Below are 12,899 nucleotides of genomic sequence, written 5' to 3' on the forward strand. Positions count from 1 at the left end.
TAGCTAATTAAATCACAGTAACAAAAAACTTACTGGCGGCTATTCCACTGCACTAGAAACAATACGCACTAGGTTTGCTTCGCGTAACGCCGTTCCTCTTTTTTAAATCGTGCTGCGTGATAGCTAGGACACCCTGTATACCACAGAACAAAGCACTGACACCAATCAGTGGCCAAAAGCCTTCACACAGCAGGCCTTCAAGCACATGTTACAATATGCAGCTTCTCCAGCTATATGAGTGTCCGTAAATACAGGAATCTTTGTTAGCGCTAACAATTTAACTCATCAGCAGGTATGCCTTGCTCTTGCCAGACTGCCAAGCAAAGATGGTAACCAGTGCGTGTAGGACGTGGTATAAGGACCCACAGCTTTCAAACATTTCACGCGTTACTTAAAGCACACAGCATTGACTTGGTCAAGTTGGCAATTGTTAGCTATAACAATCAATGCACTGTTGTGGATGAATGGACAAAAAACTGTTAGACGATTGTTTTGCTGTTGAGCAGAATTTAGACAAAACCAACAGTGAAATCATTCAAGCAGTGGAAATGGTGCGCTTAGGTGACACATGTGTATGCATAGCATCAGCTCAGCTCGCAGATAAGGAGCTGTTGTATCTAGAAAGGGGTGGCAGATGGGCATGATAGTTACCTTTGTGCTGTATGCATTGTCATACATGTGAATGATTGCCCGTAATCTCATTGTGAGTGTTCTCGTATAAGTGTTTACGTTTGCAGGTAAAGATTAGTAGGTACGCAGAGCTGCATTTCATGTCCTTCGTGTTCTTTGTCCACCTGTCCGCAACAGTAAACTTACTATCTACAATTACCATATTTACTCTACTCTAATGGACACCTTTTTTCTGAAAAAATGTACTAAGAAATGACATGCGTGTTAGATTCAAGCATGAAATCAAAATGACAAAAATGACAAGTTATCGTCATTGGCATTAAAAATTTTTAAATTAATCTGCTTGTTGCTGCTGCTATGGAAGCAGCAGTAGCTTTGAACCCAATTCCATAAGCTCATTAGGCACTGCAAGACATTTAGGAAATGTGGTGTATCTCAAATACGACCGACATCTGGACATCGGATGCTCTAGGCTGTTGGTAGTGATGAGGAGGCCTCTCACAGCAACGATGAGTGACGCCTGGTCAACTGTAGCTCAGATACAATAAATTTTCATTTTCCATGTGAGAACAAATCGGCATTACTGTCTGTCTCACTCTGTGGCCATGAAAATAGAGTGCAAATTGAAGGTGCATCAAAGGTGAATAAATACGGTACTACATCAGCCATTTTAATGTTCTATGCACTCTACCATTAGGAATGCATTGTCCGCGCCATCTGCAATTTATCGATAACATACCATTTGTCATGGCGCTCTTTGGCCATGGCCCTTGCGCCATAAAACACCACACATCATTAATGTTCTATGCACTGTATAAGGAATCACATGACACCATCTGCAGGAAAAATACTTTGGTCAAGAGATCACTTTTCCCAGTTGCAAACATATTCTCCCAAACTTCATTTTAGGAAAGAAATGCCAGCAGACAAAGATGTAGGACAGGCAGAAAACAGGCACACACAGTAACAGAGTGCATCTGTGTGTCTGCCTTTCTTCTTTTTTTGTCTGCTGGGGCTTTGTTCACAATGTAAATGTATACCAACCTGCACAGACTACAGTCCTTTCACCTGCATTTTCTTTCGCAAATCCCATTCAATACATTCGCACAAATGCTACTCTGCAGTCACCAGCTAAGGACGAAGACAGAATGAAGTCTATGTCCTTGTTTTTTTTTTTGCAATCTGCTATGCCAACCAGAATAACTTCTGGTTGGTGGAGCAGCTGTTTTACATCAATAAGCCTTTAAAGAGATCTTTGCCACGAGAACTTGTTAACAAAGCGCACGACACTATACCCTGATCAGCAACACTGCCCGGAACTGAAGTGCTTTCTGCAATGAATGTAAAGTGGCTACAACTTGAAATGCGGATGATAAGAAGGATGTGCGGAGTGATGAGGAAAGGTTGCCTTGGGAATAACCATATCTAGAGCGAGTAAGGTCACAGATATTGCAGCCAAGGCTGAGAAAGAGAAGGCAAAACGGTTTGCCCATGCAATGAGAAGCAATAAGCACAACACTAAAAACAAGACAACACGTGTTGGAGTTCGAGGAGAGAAGAAACAAGACTTGCCTAAGAAAAGGCAACAAGATACCACTGAGGATGATATAGAAGCCAAGAAGTTGATAAAAAAATTTGTCTGCTTCTTTCCTCCCTCCAATTCTAGTTAATATTACAGTATTGGGAGCAAGCTAAGAACTTCAATTTTAGGAAATCGAACCCCGTTGAGTGCTCACGAGGCGCCCGATTTCTTCAAACTGAGGTCCTGTGCTAGCCATCAGTGCTGCTGTATTAGCAAGAATGGGAATGGAGAAGAGAAGTAAAAAGACACTACAGGGACCAAGTGACAGCACCAGAACGAGCACTCTGACGCACCTATGAGTGCCGCTCACCTACTCGCATGAGCCGAGATGGCTGAGGCATGAAATGAATGTCAGTGCCTGTGTGGCACCGATTTACAGAGCTCTGAATGTGACACATCACAGACGGTCATCCATACTTATGACTGCTGCTTTGCGCTAGGCTGTGCTGCATCTACTGAAAGCCATACACCCCCCCTGCTTTGTTTGCTGTCTGCATTTCAATTGGCATTGATAGTAAATGGTGAAGGATGGACATGAAAGAAATGAAAACTCTTAGCAGGTGGCGAAATTCTGCTAAGCTACACAGTGACACAAATAGGGATAGGTGTGCAACTGAGAAACAGACCACCTCAACCTGGATCTTCCTCACCAATTTAACTGCGTGCCAGCGGTGGCATAGGTTACATTACAGATTTTGACAGGCTGCTGGAGGGAGACCTATCAAAAATAAGATTGTGTTATTTTTCTTTGGAAGCAAAAATAACATGCCACCAAATGCTGCGCTAGCATTAAGTCCCCTACATTTACTTTCTGTGCACGAAATTCAGGCAAAAGTGCACAACGAATTACTTCTGCTACACTACTTGTAATGTAGTGTTGTTGCCATACTTGAGGCACATTTGCATGACACTCTCCAAAAGCTTAATAGCCAAGCACCAGTGATAACATATCAATGTGACATAAGCTAAATATGCTTTTGGCAGATACATGAATAATGTAAAGTCATAAATTGTTCTGGCCACTGCCACAGCTCTGCTGATTCCTCAACCACGCATTAAATGGCACAGCCTGCACATCCTCATGTGCTAACAAGAGTTTAACACGAGAATAACTATTTTGGCGACAGAGCGGAAAATAAGCACTCTCTTCCCCTTTACACACAGTAAGCCATGTTCGCAGGATAATGTGCAGCTTTCAAGCTAAGGAAAAGTAGCAAGGCACAAAATAGGCACTGTACTGAAAGAACACAAAACACCTGGTTTCGTGTTCTTTCTTTTGTACTCTGAAACCTTTAATATCTGCATGTTCACCACATCTTACTATTTCCAGCAGTTACCTGCGACAATTTAACGGCTACGGACGAGGGCCCGCTATTTTCTTATTGACCATTTCGTAGGATGGAAGCAGAAACGCGTGGCGAGAAAAGCTCAGCTTAATTTAGCTTGCCGTGCGTGCTGACGGCATGCCGACGGCGCATCATCATCTGACGAACGCGCGCATGCGGTCCGTTTCGTGAACGCAAGCCCGGCGCGCGAGCCTCAAGAGGCTGAGCTGCCATTCGCCCGGTCGAACTGCTTGACCGGTCGCACGCCGTTCTGGACGAGCGGCCGATATGCCGGCTTGGCGGGCAGCTTACGTCGAACGTCACTCGGGGCTGCTGCGTGATCTCCACGGGCGAAGACGGCTGCTGCGCTTCGCCGGGCGTCGTCGCGTCCTCGCCGCCCCCTCCGCTGTGGGCCATGACGTCCAGCGCGGTTGCCACACAAATCACTCTCAAGCGATGAGTTACGAGCACAGCAGCTGCGACCACGCGCGCACGTGTGTGTGTGTGCACGCAAACCACCGCCGCAAAGACCAAGCGACCGTAACGAAGACCAGCAGGAGCGAAGAAGGGAACAGCGGTGAGTGCTTGCCGGCAGTGTCCGCACAACGAACGCCGATCGGTGAAAGCGTTGCAGGCGGTGCTTGTCAGGTCTCGGTTGATCCCAAAGTCGCCTGCAAACGTTGCGTCGCCACGCCACCGAACGCGGTCGTGCGTTTCTCAGTCAATCCGTGGTTTCATGCCGCTGCCGCCGCGTCCAGCGAATATGAGCTGAAACACGACGACAACGCGAAGGCGCCGCCATGAGCGCAGTGTTGCTTCGCTGCTCGGCGGCGGCCGCAACGCCACGCTGGATTTGTCGGCGCTGAGACGAGGAGGTCGGGGCCTCGATAGTCCTAGACATAGCGTTCCTGCAACTCTGCCATTAATTATTTAGCAAAAATTGTGGTCTGCTTGCACCACGATCTCGCGTATCGATCGCATTTTACGCACATCTATCTAGTTTCGCTTTGAAAGCCACGACCGCCAGTGGCGAATCTTGCTGACCTAAAGCTTTAACCTGACCGACCTTTCCTGAGACTGCTGCATGCTGCTGCTCAATAGCCACCGTGCTCCATTGAACTTCGTTAGCGCCTTATTCTCATCGACGAATCAATCGCTGCTGTTCGTTATTGTAAAAGACAGTCGTAAGAGTCGTTAAACGCATTCAGAAAGAAATAATGCGAGCTGGCGTCTTCGTAAGACAAAGCTCGATTGGGTTTGCCTTCATGATGACCTACGCCTGCTACAACGCGAGCACTCGTGTCGGCCCTGAACGATTGAGAACCGCGGTGTCTTACCTGCAATTATGCCTGCATATACAGCAGTCAGGTAGCGTCACCGCGGATACGACCAGCCTCGGAAGAACAGCAGCGTTGTCCTTCGCTTCTAGCTTGCGCACTGCTGCGGCTGCTCGCGTGCCATGCACTCGCTCGTGACAGGAACCTCAATTTGCGGTCATCACTCCAGGTGACGTCCGACTATCGCGTGCCCCAGCTCCGCAGCGGCGAAGGTCACGTGCAATTGACAAATCGAGATATTCCGCCTGGAGAGAAATCTCCTGCCTTTCACACCAAGTACATGACAGCCACATGGAAATGGTGGCACAAAAGAGAAAAGAAAGACGAAAATGCCGCCCGCGATGTGCGTGCACTCGATGTCTTTCTCCAAATTCTTTATTAATATATTTTTTTCTCCTTGATTGTAACCTCTTTTAAAATTGACCCTTCAGTTAGTCTGACTTCTCGCTCGCATACTAGTCTAGTTATTCCAATATCCCCTCTGTTTTTTTTTTTTACCTTGATTTTCTCATTCTCAATTATCAGAATTTTCTTGAGCTACCTCCTGCCGCCCGATTCTTGGCGTATCCCCCTTAGTGGGTATGAGCCAAGGAGGTTATATAAGGAGCCATGGCAGAGGTTCATCATCATTGTCGTCGTCGTCCCTGCGTAACAAACAACCCTTCGCCGAAAGTCTTACTCAGGAAAAAAGTGTCAGAAGTATTTTTCGCAGTTCGGACAATTTTCACTTCTGTGGGAACGACAGATCTCACAGAATAATTAATAATGTTCAGTCAGTTCTGGCGCTGTCTGTTTTTAACGATGCCATATATATATATATATATATATATATATATATATATAAATGTACCTAAATTTTGAACGGACAAGAATTTAAAAGGCCAAGCTGCCATAACGACGATCGCCTTTACTTAATTGAATTACGTAGCGTCTGTAAAAGTTATCCAGTGGAATTATCCCTCTGTGTTCTCTACTAGCTTCTATTGATCTTTGACCACTCTAAAAGTCAATCTCGAAGGAACGCGCCTCTCTGGAGAGGTTTATTGCGTGCGTTGGTGACATTCGTGCGTTTGTATAGTTTTCGTTAGACGGAGTTGCGGTTTGATTTGAGTTTTTCTTCCGAGTTTTATTGCCGCTTCGTGAAAGTCTTAATAAAAGATCACGCATTCATAAAGTAAGGGGTCGGTTACGCACTTTTTTTCCCCGTGATAGCTCCCAATTTACACAATCCAAGTGTTGTTTCTCAGAGGAATATCTGCCATTGGTTTTTTCTCACCGGTGCTGTGCTAGCACGGTTTATCTCTTTTAGCGACCTCTGTCCCCACTGTACGTCTTGAAGTTTTAAGGCAGATTCCTGCGGTAGACAATTAAGGAAAATATCTTGCTGGTTCCAGCTCAGCTAGGAGCTATAATATAGAGCACTTTGTCGAGGACAGGCTGGTTGATCTGCTCTGGCTCTGTATGCATTTTCCCCAGATTTTTAGTTCACTCAAGCATGGCTGTATTTTCCTTTTTTTTTTTTCTTCTTCTTTCGACATGCCATGATCTTATTCTTGCCGGTTTCAAAATTCCCTCCCTCTTCATTTTTTTTTTGCTTCCCTTTTGAAAAACTAATTTGCTGAAGTAAACACTGAAGAGAAAGCAGCTGGCCTTTGCGGCTCGTGCTACATACCTCAAAGCTGCTGAGTTTACGATTCCATTCAGCTGTAATTCAACTTCACGACGGCCGGAACGTCGAATTGCAAACGTCACCGGTCCCGCCTTCTTCTGTTTAATTTTTTATTAACATCTTTCCCCCTCGCTTTTTTTTTTTTTTTTTTTTTTTGCTGGGCGGCTCACTTCCGTTGACGGTGTCGCGCGCGAGCTGTGGCGTCTGTTGCGGTTTCGCAGCGCAAGATTTTACGCGCTGTGCACGAGGACACCTGACTAGCGGTGCAACTCAGTGTCACACGAACACCGAGGCCGACACAAGCGGATCACAGAGCACGATCGCGCGCTGGAACATGGTAGAAAATGGCATCGTTTCGGTGTCTGTGCGCGCGACTGCACGACGTGGGAGCAAGCAGACGAAACGGAAGTGCATCTCTCTTGCTACGGTGCGAAGTAAAACAAACACACGCAGACATTCGGTTTACAGGCGTTATTATTTTTCTAAACTTTAATTCGGCTATTGAAGCAACAGACTGAACAAAGAACTGTTGTTTCCTTGAATAATTCTCAAAGTCACGTGTCACTGAGAGGGACGCCACAGCACGGCGATCATCAAGGTACAGTGTACTAGAAGGGGGCAGTGGGCTCACTCAGCCGCTCCTCTGACGCAGTCAGCGTCGCATCCAAGAGGTGGCGCCACTGGCAACTTCAATGGAAGCTTTGCTTGCAGAAGCTTTGATTTTCCTTGCGTTTGTGTCGGTTCAGTTCGAAGCAGTTCACACTCTTATTTGTTTGTAATTTTGGCATACTTGACAGTCTTTACATATCTTTAGCAAGCACTATGTTTGTTTAGGCCACATGATATTTGCCATAATAGTATCTTGTGGAAAAGGAAGACGGCAACTCTTGGGCAATTTGCTGTCCTATCCTAACTCTTGAACCTTTTGGGCAAAGAGGTCGTCGCTGACGGATTTTGCTTATGTGGAAGGGGCCTTCGAGTTTTCCGAATCATCGGGCAATCGTAAAAAAAATTGAAAGAAAATTTTGAATGAAAGGGACGGTGACCAAATATACGGTTTCATGCAGTGTCGACCTAATGTAAAATTTTGTCAGACAGAAAACAGTGCGCGCATACTACTCCGGTGGGCTAAAAAAAATCAGGCATGCTAACCAGATTTGTGCCTTTGCTGAGCCAAAATGAATTTGTATATATGGCTTAAATATGTCATTGTTCCACTTTAGTTGTTCCATGTTTCACAGTAGCCTTCTGCGCGCTTATTGTTAAGCATCATTACGCCGGCAAAGATTTATTAAATCAAATTAGGTTTGTTTTTTCCATAAAGAAATGGAGGGAGGCCTGAACAAAAAGTGAAAACTAGTTCACTTGACAAAGGCTCAGGCCTGTGCTTATGTACAGTTATATAAGGGTAAGCAAAATGAAGTTAACAGGGCTGTTGCTGACACAAAGCTTTTATTTGCAAGAAGTACAGCAAGCCATTGTTTCATGCACTTCAACTCATGTGCAACGGCTCAACTTCAGCTGCTTGAGCCTCTGCCGCTTTCCTGCCTTGTCACAGTTAATTTCTTTCATATAAAAATGGAGACGTGTGACAATGTAAAAACTAATTATTTTAGCTCTGAGGCTAAGAGCGTGCGCATTGCAGCCAACTTCGAGGGAAAGCTTACTCTTAACAACTGCCAGCATATCCATAACGCTGTCCGAGTGTAGCTCACTCTGAGAGAAGCATTCTGTGAAAAGATCATCTAGAATTTTCACAAAGCCGTACAGCTGACTGGAGGAATAAAGGAGGCCTCCTCGGTCACAGAAGATTGTTAGCCGGGCAAGTTGAAAACTTTCGCCTGGTGGCGTCATAGTGAGCAGCTTTATGCATTCTTGCTATTTTGTGATGGAATTGACAATACACTTCCGCGCAACATAGCTCGCAATGTGGTAAGTGAGCCTCGAGTCGCTTCTGGCCACGTGCTGGTTATGGTCGTTTGAAACCCGCAGGCCTGTGCAATGCTGGGGTACCACGTTTGTGTGGCCTCTGTGGCAGTAGCGCTAGCTGCAGTTTGACTGCACTAATTTCTGTCACATGATGCTTCGAAGAGCCAAATTCCAGTAGGGAGGCCAGTGTACCTTCCTCGCAGTTTCCTTCGCTAACTGACCTAACTACACCATAAAAAGAAAAACAATTCACAGTGATCAGGAACTGTGTTGGAGTTGAGCACAAAACGTGGCTCGATATGGAGCTCGCATACTGCGCTCGTGTCGTCCAGGGGAGGTTCTATGGAGGTTCTTTTCCCACTCTTTCCGCCTATTTTTATCCTTCGGGATGCCAAACAAGGACAAATTCGGCCCATCCTTCACATAAACATAGCCTGTTTGGCACCCAGGCGCGTAACAGTGGTTTTGTCGATGCCGCGGCATGGCTCAGTTACTGCAAGGCATACTAATCTCTTGCATGCTATGTGCAAAAAAAAAAAAAAAAAAAAAAACACTGAAGGAAAAAAAAAAAAACCCACGCGACGACGTCCACAGAAAAAACAACGCAGCTCAGCAACTCCAACTAATATGATCGCGCACTGGGCGGGCACTAGGCAGCTGCGCCGTCGCACCCACGTTCCAAGGATGGATGGATGGATGGATGAGGCTGAACCCTTTAAATCGGGCGGTGGCATACGCCACCTAGCCATGACCATAACATAATTTGTACTTTGTGGTGGGTGAAATTTCACCCCTGCCTTAATTTTATCCACCAATCAGATAACCTCTGCTTGGTCATTTCTACCCGCTTAAAGTCTATTTTGCCTTCACTGTCCCTAAACCCCAATGCTTTGAAAAAATCAGCCCCGTTGCCTTGCACTGTAGGGTTAAGCCCCTTACAGAAAAGTATGAGGTGTTCAGCCGTTTCCTCTTCTTCTCCACACGCACAGCACAACGTGTCTATACCTTGGTACTTGACTCGGTACATCTTAGTCCGCAATACTCCCGTCCTGGCTTCAAACAACAAAGAGCTTCCCCTAGAATTATCGTAGATATTTTCTTTGGCAATTTCTTGCTTGAAAGTTCGGTATGTGCCCAGTGCTGATTTCGTCTGCATCCCTGTTTTCCACAGACCCCTCTCTGTTTCCTTAACCTTTTTCTTAACCGCTGTTTCCTGGTTTGCACCCCTCCTGCAGTCCAAATATTTGATTGACAGTTTTCTGGTCAGCTTCCTCCATTTTGTATCAACATTCCTCATGTACAAATAACTGAAAACTCTCCTTGCCCACCGCTTTTCTGCCATCTCTCTCAATCGCTCCTCAAATTCTATCTTGCTGCCATTGAAACCGACGCCAGCGCCGCCGCTCGGGTATCGGAGAAGCTCTTATTTGCGACATTCGTGGAGCCGCCGCATCGCATAGCCTCTGCCAGAGAGTAAGCCCACAGCCCCCTTCTAGTACACTGTAATCAAGGCAAGAAACAAAATAGGAGAGGCTCTGACGTCATGTTTTTGAAGCCGGAAGTGCTGTCATGTTGGTGTGCCATCTTCCTTTGCGCCTCCAATCAACTCGTCGGAGCTAGAGTGGTCACTCTACCGGAGCTGATAGGCACAAGCAGGGCGCGAGTTTTCAACTGGCATTGTTACCAACCGCCAGAAGTGTGTGCGGCCGACGCGCGTCAAAGCAAAGCCTACAAAACTTTATAGCAGTTTTGATGAAGCAGACGCGCTCTGTGTTGTTCCGTGGTACATTGAAGAAGACGACGAACACCCGCGCCGTGATTGCTTGAGTGTATCTGCTGCTGGCTGGCACTCACACTCACAGACCCAAAACATAGCTTTCAAGCTTACACACCACACTCCGAAGTCAGCTTTTCTCGCGAACAAAATGCGCTGCGCGAAAAACACCGGCGGAAAAATCTTATCTCACTTTTCAGAGGCCGAGAGTAGCAGCGAGAGCTTCAGGAGCGCAGTTGCTATGGCAACGTTGACGTTTGGGGTACCCGTCCCAGTGCTCCTTTGCGAAAAACAGCACGTGACTTGCGCCACACTTCTCCAACACGTCCATGCTGGCCGGGGTACAGTTACAGTGTTCTAGTACACTGTAGTACAGTGTCGCCGGGGCCTCTCCTGCGCTTTCCTTCCTCCATGACGGCGATGTTTGTTGTGATCTTGCGCGACTGACGTCACTCTCCGGCCGGGAGCGCGGCGCCCGCGAGAAGGGCGAACGGCGTTTGGTTTGAAATTTAAGCTCTTTCCGCGGCGCGTAGCAATGTAACACTTAGCAGACGCGATTGTTGTCAGCTCAAACTGGCCAGACCTGGTGAGAGGCCCTTTAAATATAGGTAAGGACAGGATGTTTAAGTGCGAGAACCTTTACTCAGATTATCTATGTTTGTGGCAACCTGAGGCGTCACTGTCTTATATGAAAAAAAAAAACAGACTGCAATATTTTTCTGGAGGGATGTTTTTCAATTTTAGGAAGACGCAACTGTCTGAGGGTCCTTAATTCGTGTTACTTCTGAAAAGAAATCTACACATTTATGACCGTTGGGCCATCAACGCCTTGTGGACTTTCTTTAAAAAAAAAAAAAAATCAGAAAGCCCTTATAATATCGCTTCTTTGCATTAGTTTATATTATAGTGCTTGGTGCATGGCTGCAGGTAGTTTAAAATAAGCTGTAGACAAAATACGCACTGCACAACGGCCTAGCGCATCATAATGTAGAAGTGTGAGAAGTAATAATTATATAAATAATAAATATTATATGATAGCTTTAAATTTTTCGTTGCATGAACGCGAAATGTTCTAGGGCGGATAGTATGCACGCAAAAAAAGGAAGTGAAAGGGGGGTGGTGGGGGGGGGGGTGCTGTAAAATAGTTTGGCTCCCTTAATTAAATTCGTTGCGCACGCTATGCTGCTAGAACTTTCCGTACGACCGCTATACACTCTTAATCATTGCAAGCCGTGGACGTGTTTTAGTAATTTTTTTTTCATCTCAGCGCAGAGTAAAAGTGTAGGTACCTGTAGCGCTAGAATATTCTTCCCTCTCTACTTCAGTTAAAATATTTTCTTTGTGCCAGACTGTCGTGGTTTAATCCACATGATTATCCTAGATTAGGGTTGGCGTCCCTATAGAGTGGCCGCAGGCCCGGCCTGTTCGAAACGGCACACCTGATTATAGTATGTGCATAGCTAACCTAGCTATGGCGCACAAAATACGAGGACACGAAGGCACATGAAATGCACACCACAAGTGACAACTTTCAACTAAGTTTATTCGGAAATTCAAAATTCACCCAATAGCGTTAAGTTCACCTTGCCGATAATAATAATATATACGTGGCTTGCTACGCGCACAATATGTGCAACTAAATGTCAACTTTTTGAAACATATATATTGAGGAAGTCAAGTTCACGTTGCGATAAATGAATTGGTGGAGTGCTAACACACTTTTCTACCTAATTTTGAAAAAAAAAAGCTCTACGATTCCTCGAATTGCAAAGAGAACTTGACTTCCTAAAAGTGTATGCTAAAAAAAATTAGAATGTGATCTTTATTGGTCTTTCCAGTGTCGGTTGCGGCAAACATCAGCCTGACCTATAAACTATAACATTCTTCCAGCTATGTCACTAAGCACATACCTTGGAGAGCTACATGTGAAAACGAAGTTAGTTGGTGTCCCCGCATTGACACAGTTACGCAGAAGGGACAGAAGAGAGGGTTGATGTGGTCGCGGAGGCTAACGGCAGCGACGTTCTACAAAGAGATACTCTGCAAGTGTACCGGATGTTTGTGCATTCAATATTTCAGTTTGACCGCTGTCATTCTCGGCATGTGCCTTGGTTTATACAGGTCCTTCAACGTTGAACTATACCAATAATTTCAATCAAAAGGCAATAGTAACTGCGCAAATGCTGCTTGCACAAGTGGTTTATGCGCTATGGCGGAGACAATTTTCCTGAAGAAGTAGGGTCAGGAAATACATAATTAACAAACCTTTGTTAATTAGCGTTCCTAATTTTGTTATTATTGTATACATTTATATCAAGATAATCGTACTCGAAGACAACTGCACTGTGCTGCATACGTCTAGAGTATTATTTTGTATTCTGAAATGTTCATAATTAAATTTGGACTTCAGTTCTCTAATTTCACATTCAGAGGCGGGAGTTTCGACCCTCTCGACCTAGATGATACCGTATAGCATGACAGTTTAGAAGTGGGGCCATAGCTGATGATAAACAGCTTCGCTTAATACTGCTCTCGGTTGGCAAAGCTTCTCCCTTTCCCACGCAATCAGCCGCGTTGAATGAAGGTGGGGGGAGGGGGGTCACTTTTGTGACGACTGTCACTCGCCTGGGAACGCGAAATTAGCATGCCAAAT

At 45.5% G+C, this 12,899-nt stretch overlaps 1 protein-coding gene across 6 annotated transcripts in view; it reads right to left on the reverse strand.

Annotated features, from left to right (window-relative positions):
- LOC119437380 (uncharacterized) overlaps positions 1-5,011 on the reverse strand; it is an 87,742-nt gene extending 82,731 nt beyond the window's left edge. For 3 of the 6 annotated variants that reach the window (XM_037704409.2, XM_037704408.2, XM_037704407.2), the window contains exon 1: positions 3,850-4,355. In XM_037704409.2, coding sequence (XP_037560337.1) covers positions 3,850-3,954 — 105 coding nt within the window. In that variant the 5' untranslated portion in view covers positions 3,955-4,355. Of the gene's footprint in view, positions 1-3,849; positions 4,357-4,874 lie in introns of those variants that run through there. The other 3 variants (XM_049660487.1, XM_037704406.2, XM_037704413.2) reach the window with 3 other exon arrangements.
- Positions 5,012-12,899: the final 7,888 nt, after the last annotated feature.

This window comes from Dermacentor silvarum, chromosome 1 (assembly GCF_013339745.2).
Source record: "Dermacentor silvarum isolate Dsil-2018 chromosome 1, BIME_Dsil_1.4, whole genome shotgun sequence".
Lineage (NCBI taxonomy): Eukaryota > Metazoa > Arthropoda > Arachnida > Ixodida > Ixodidae > Dermacentor > Dermacentor silvarum.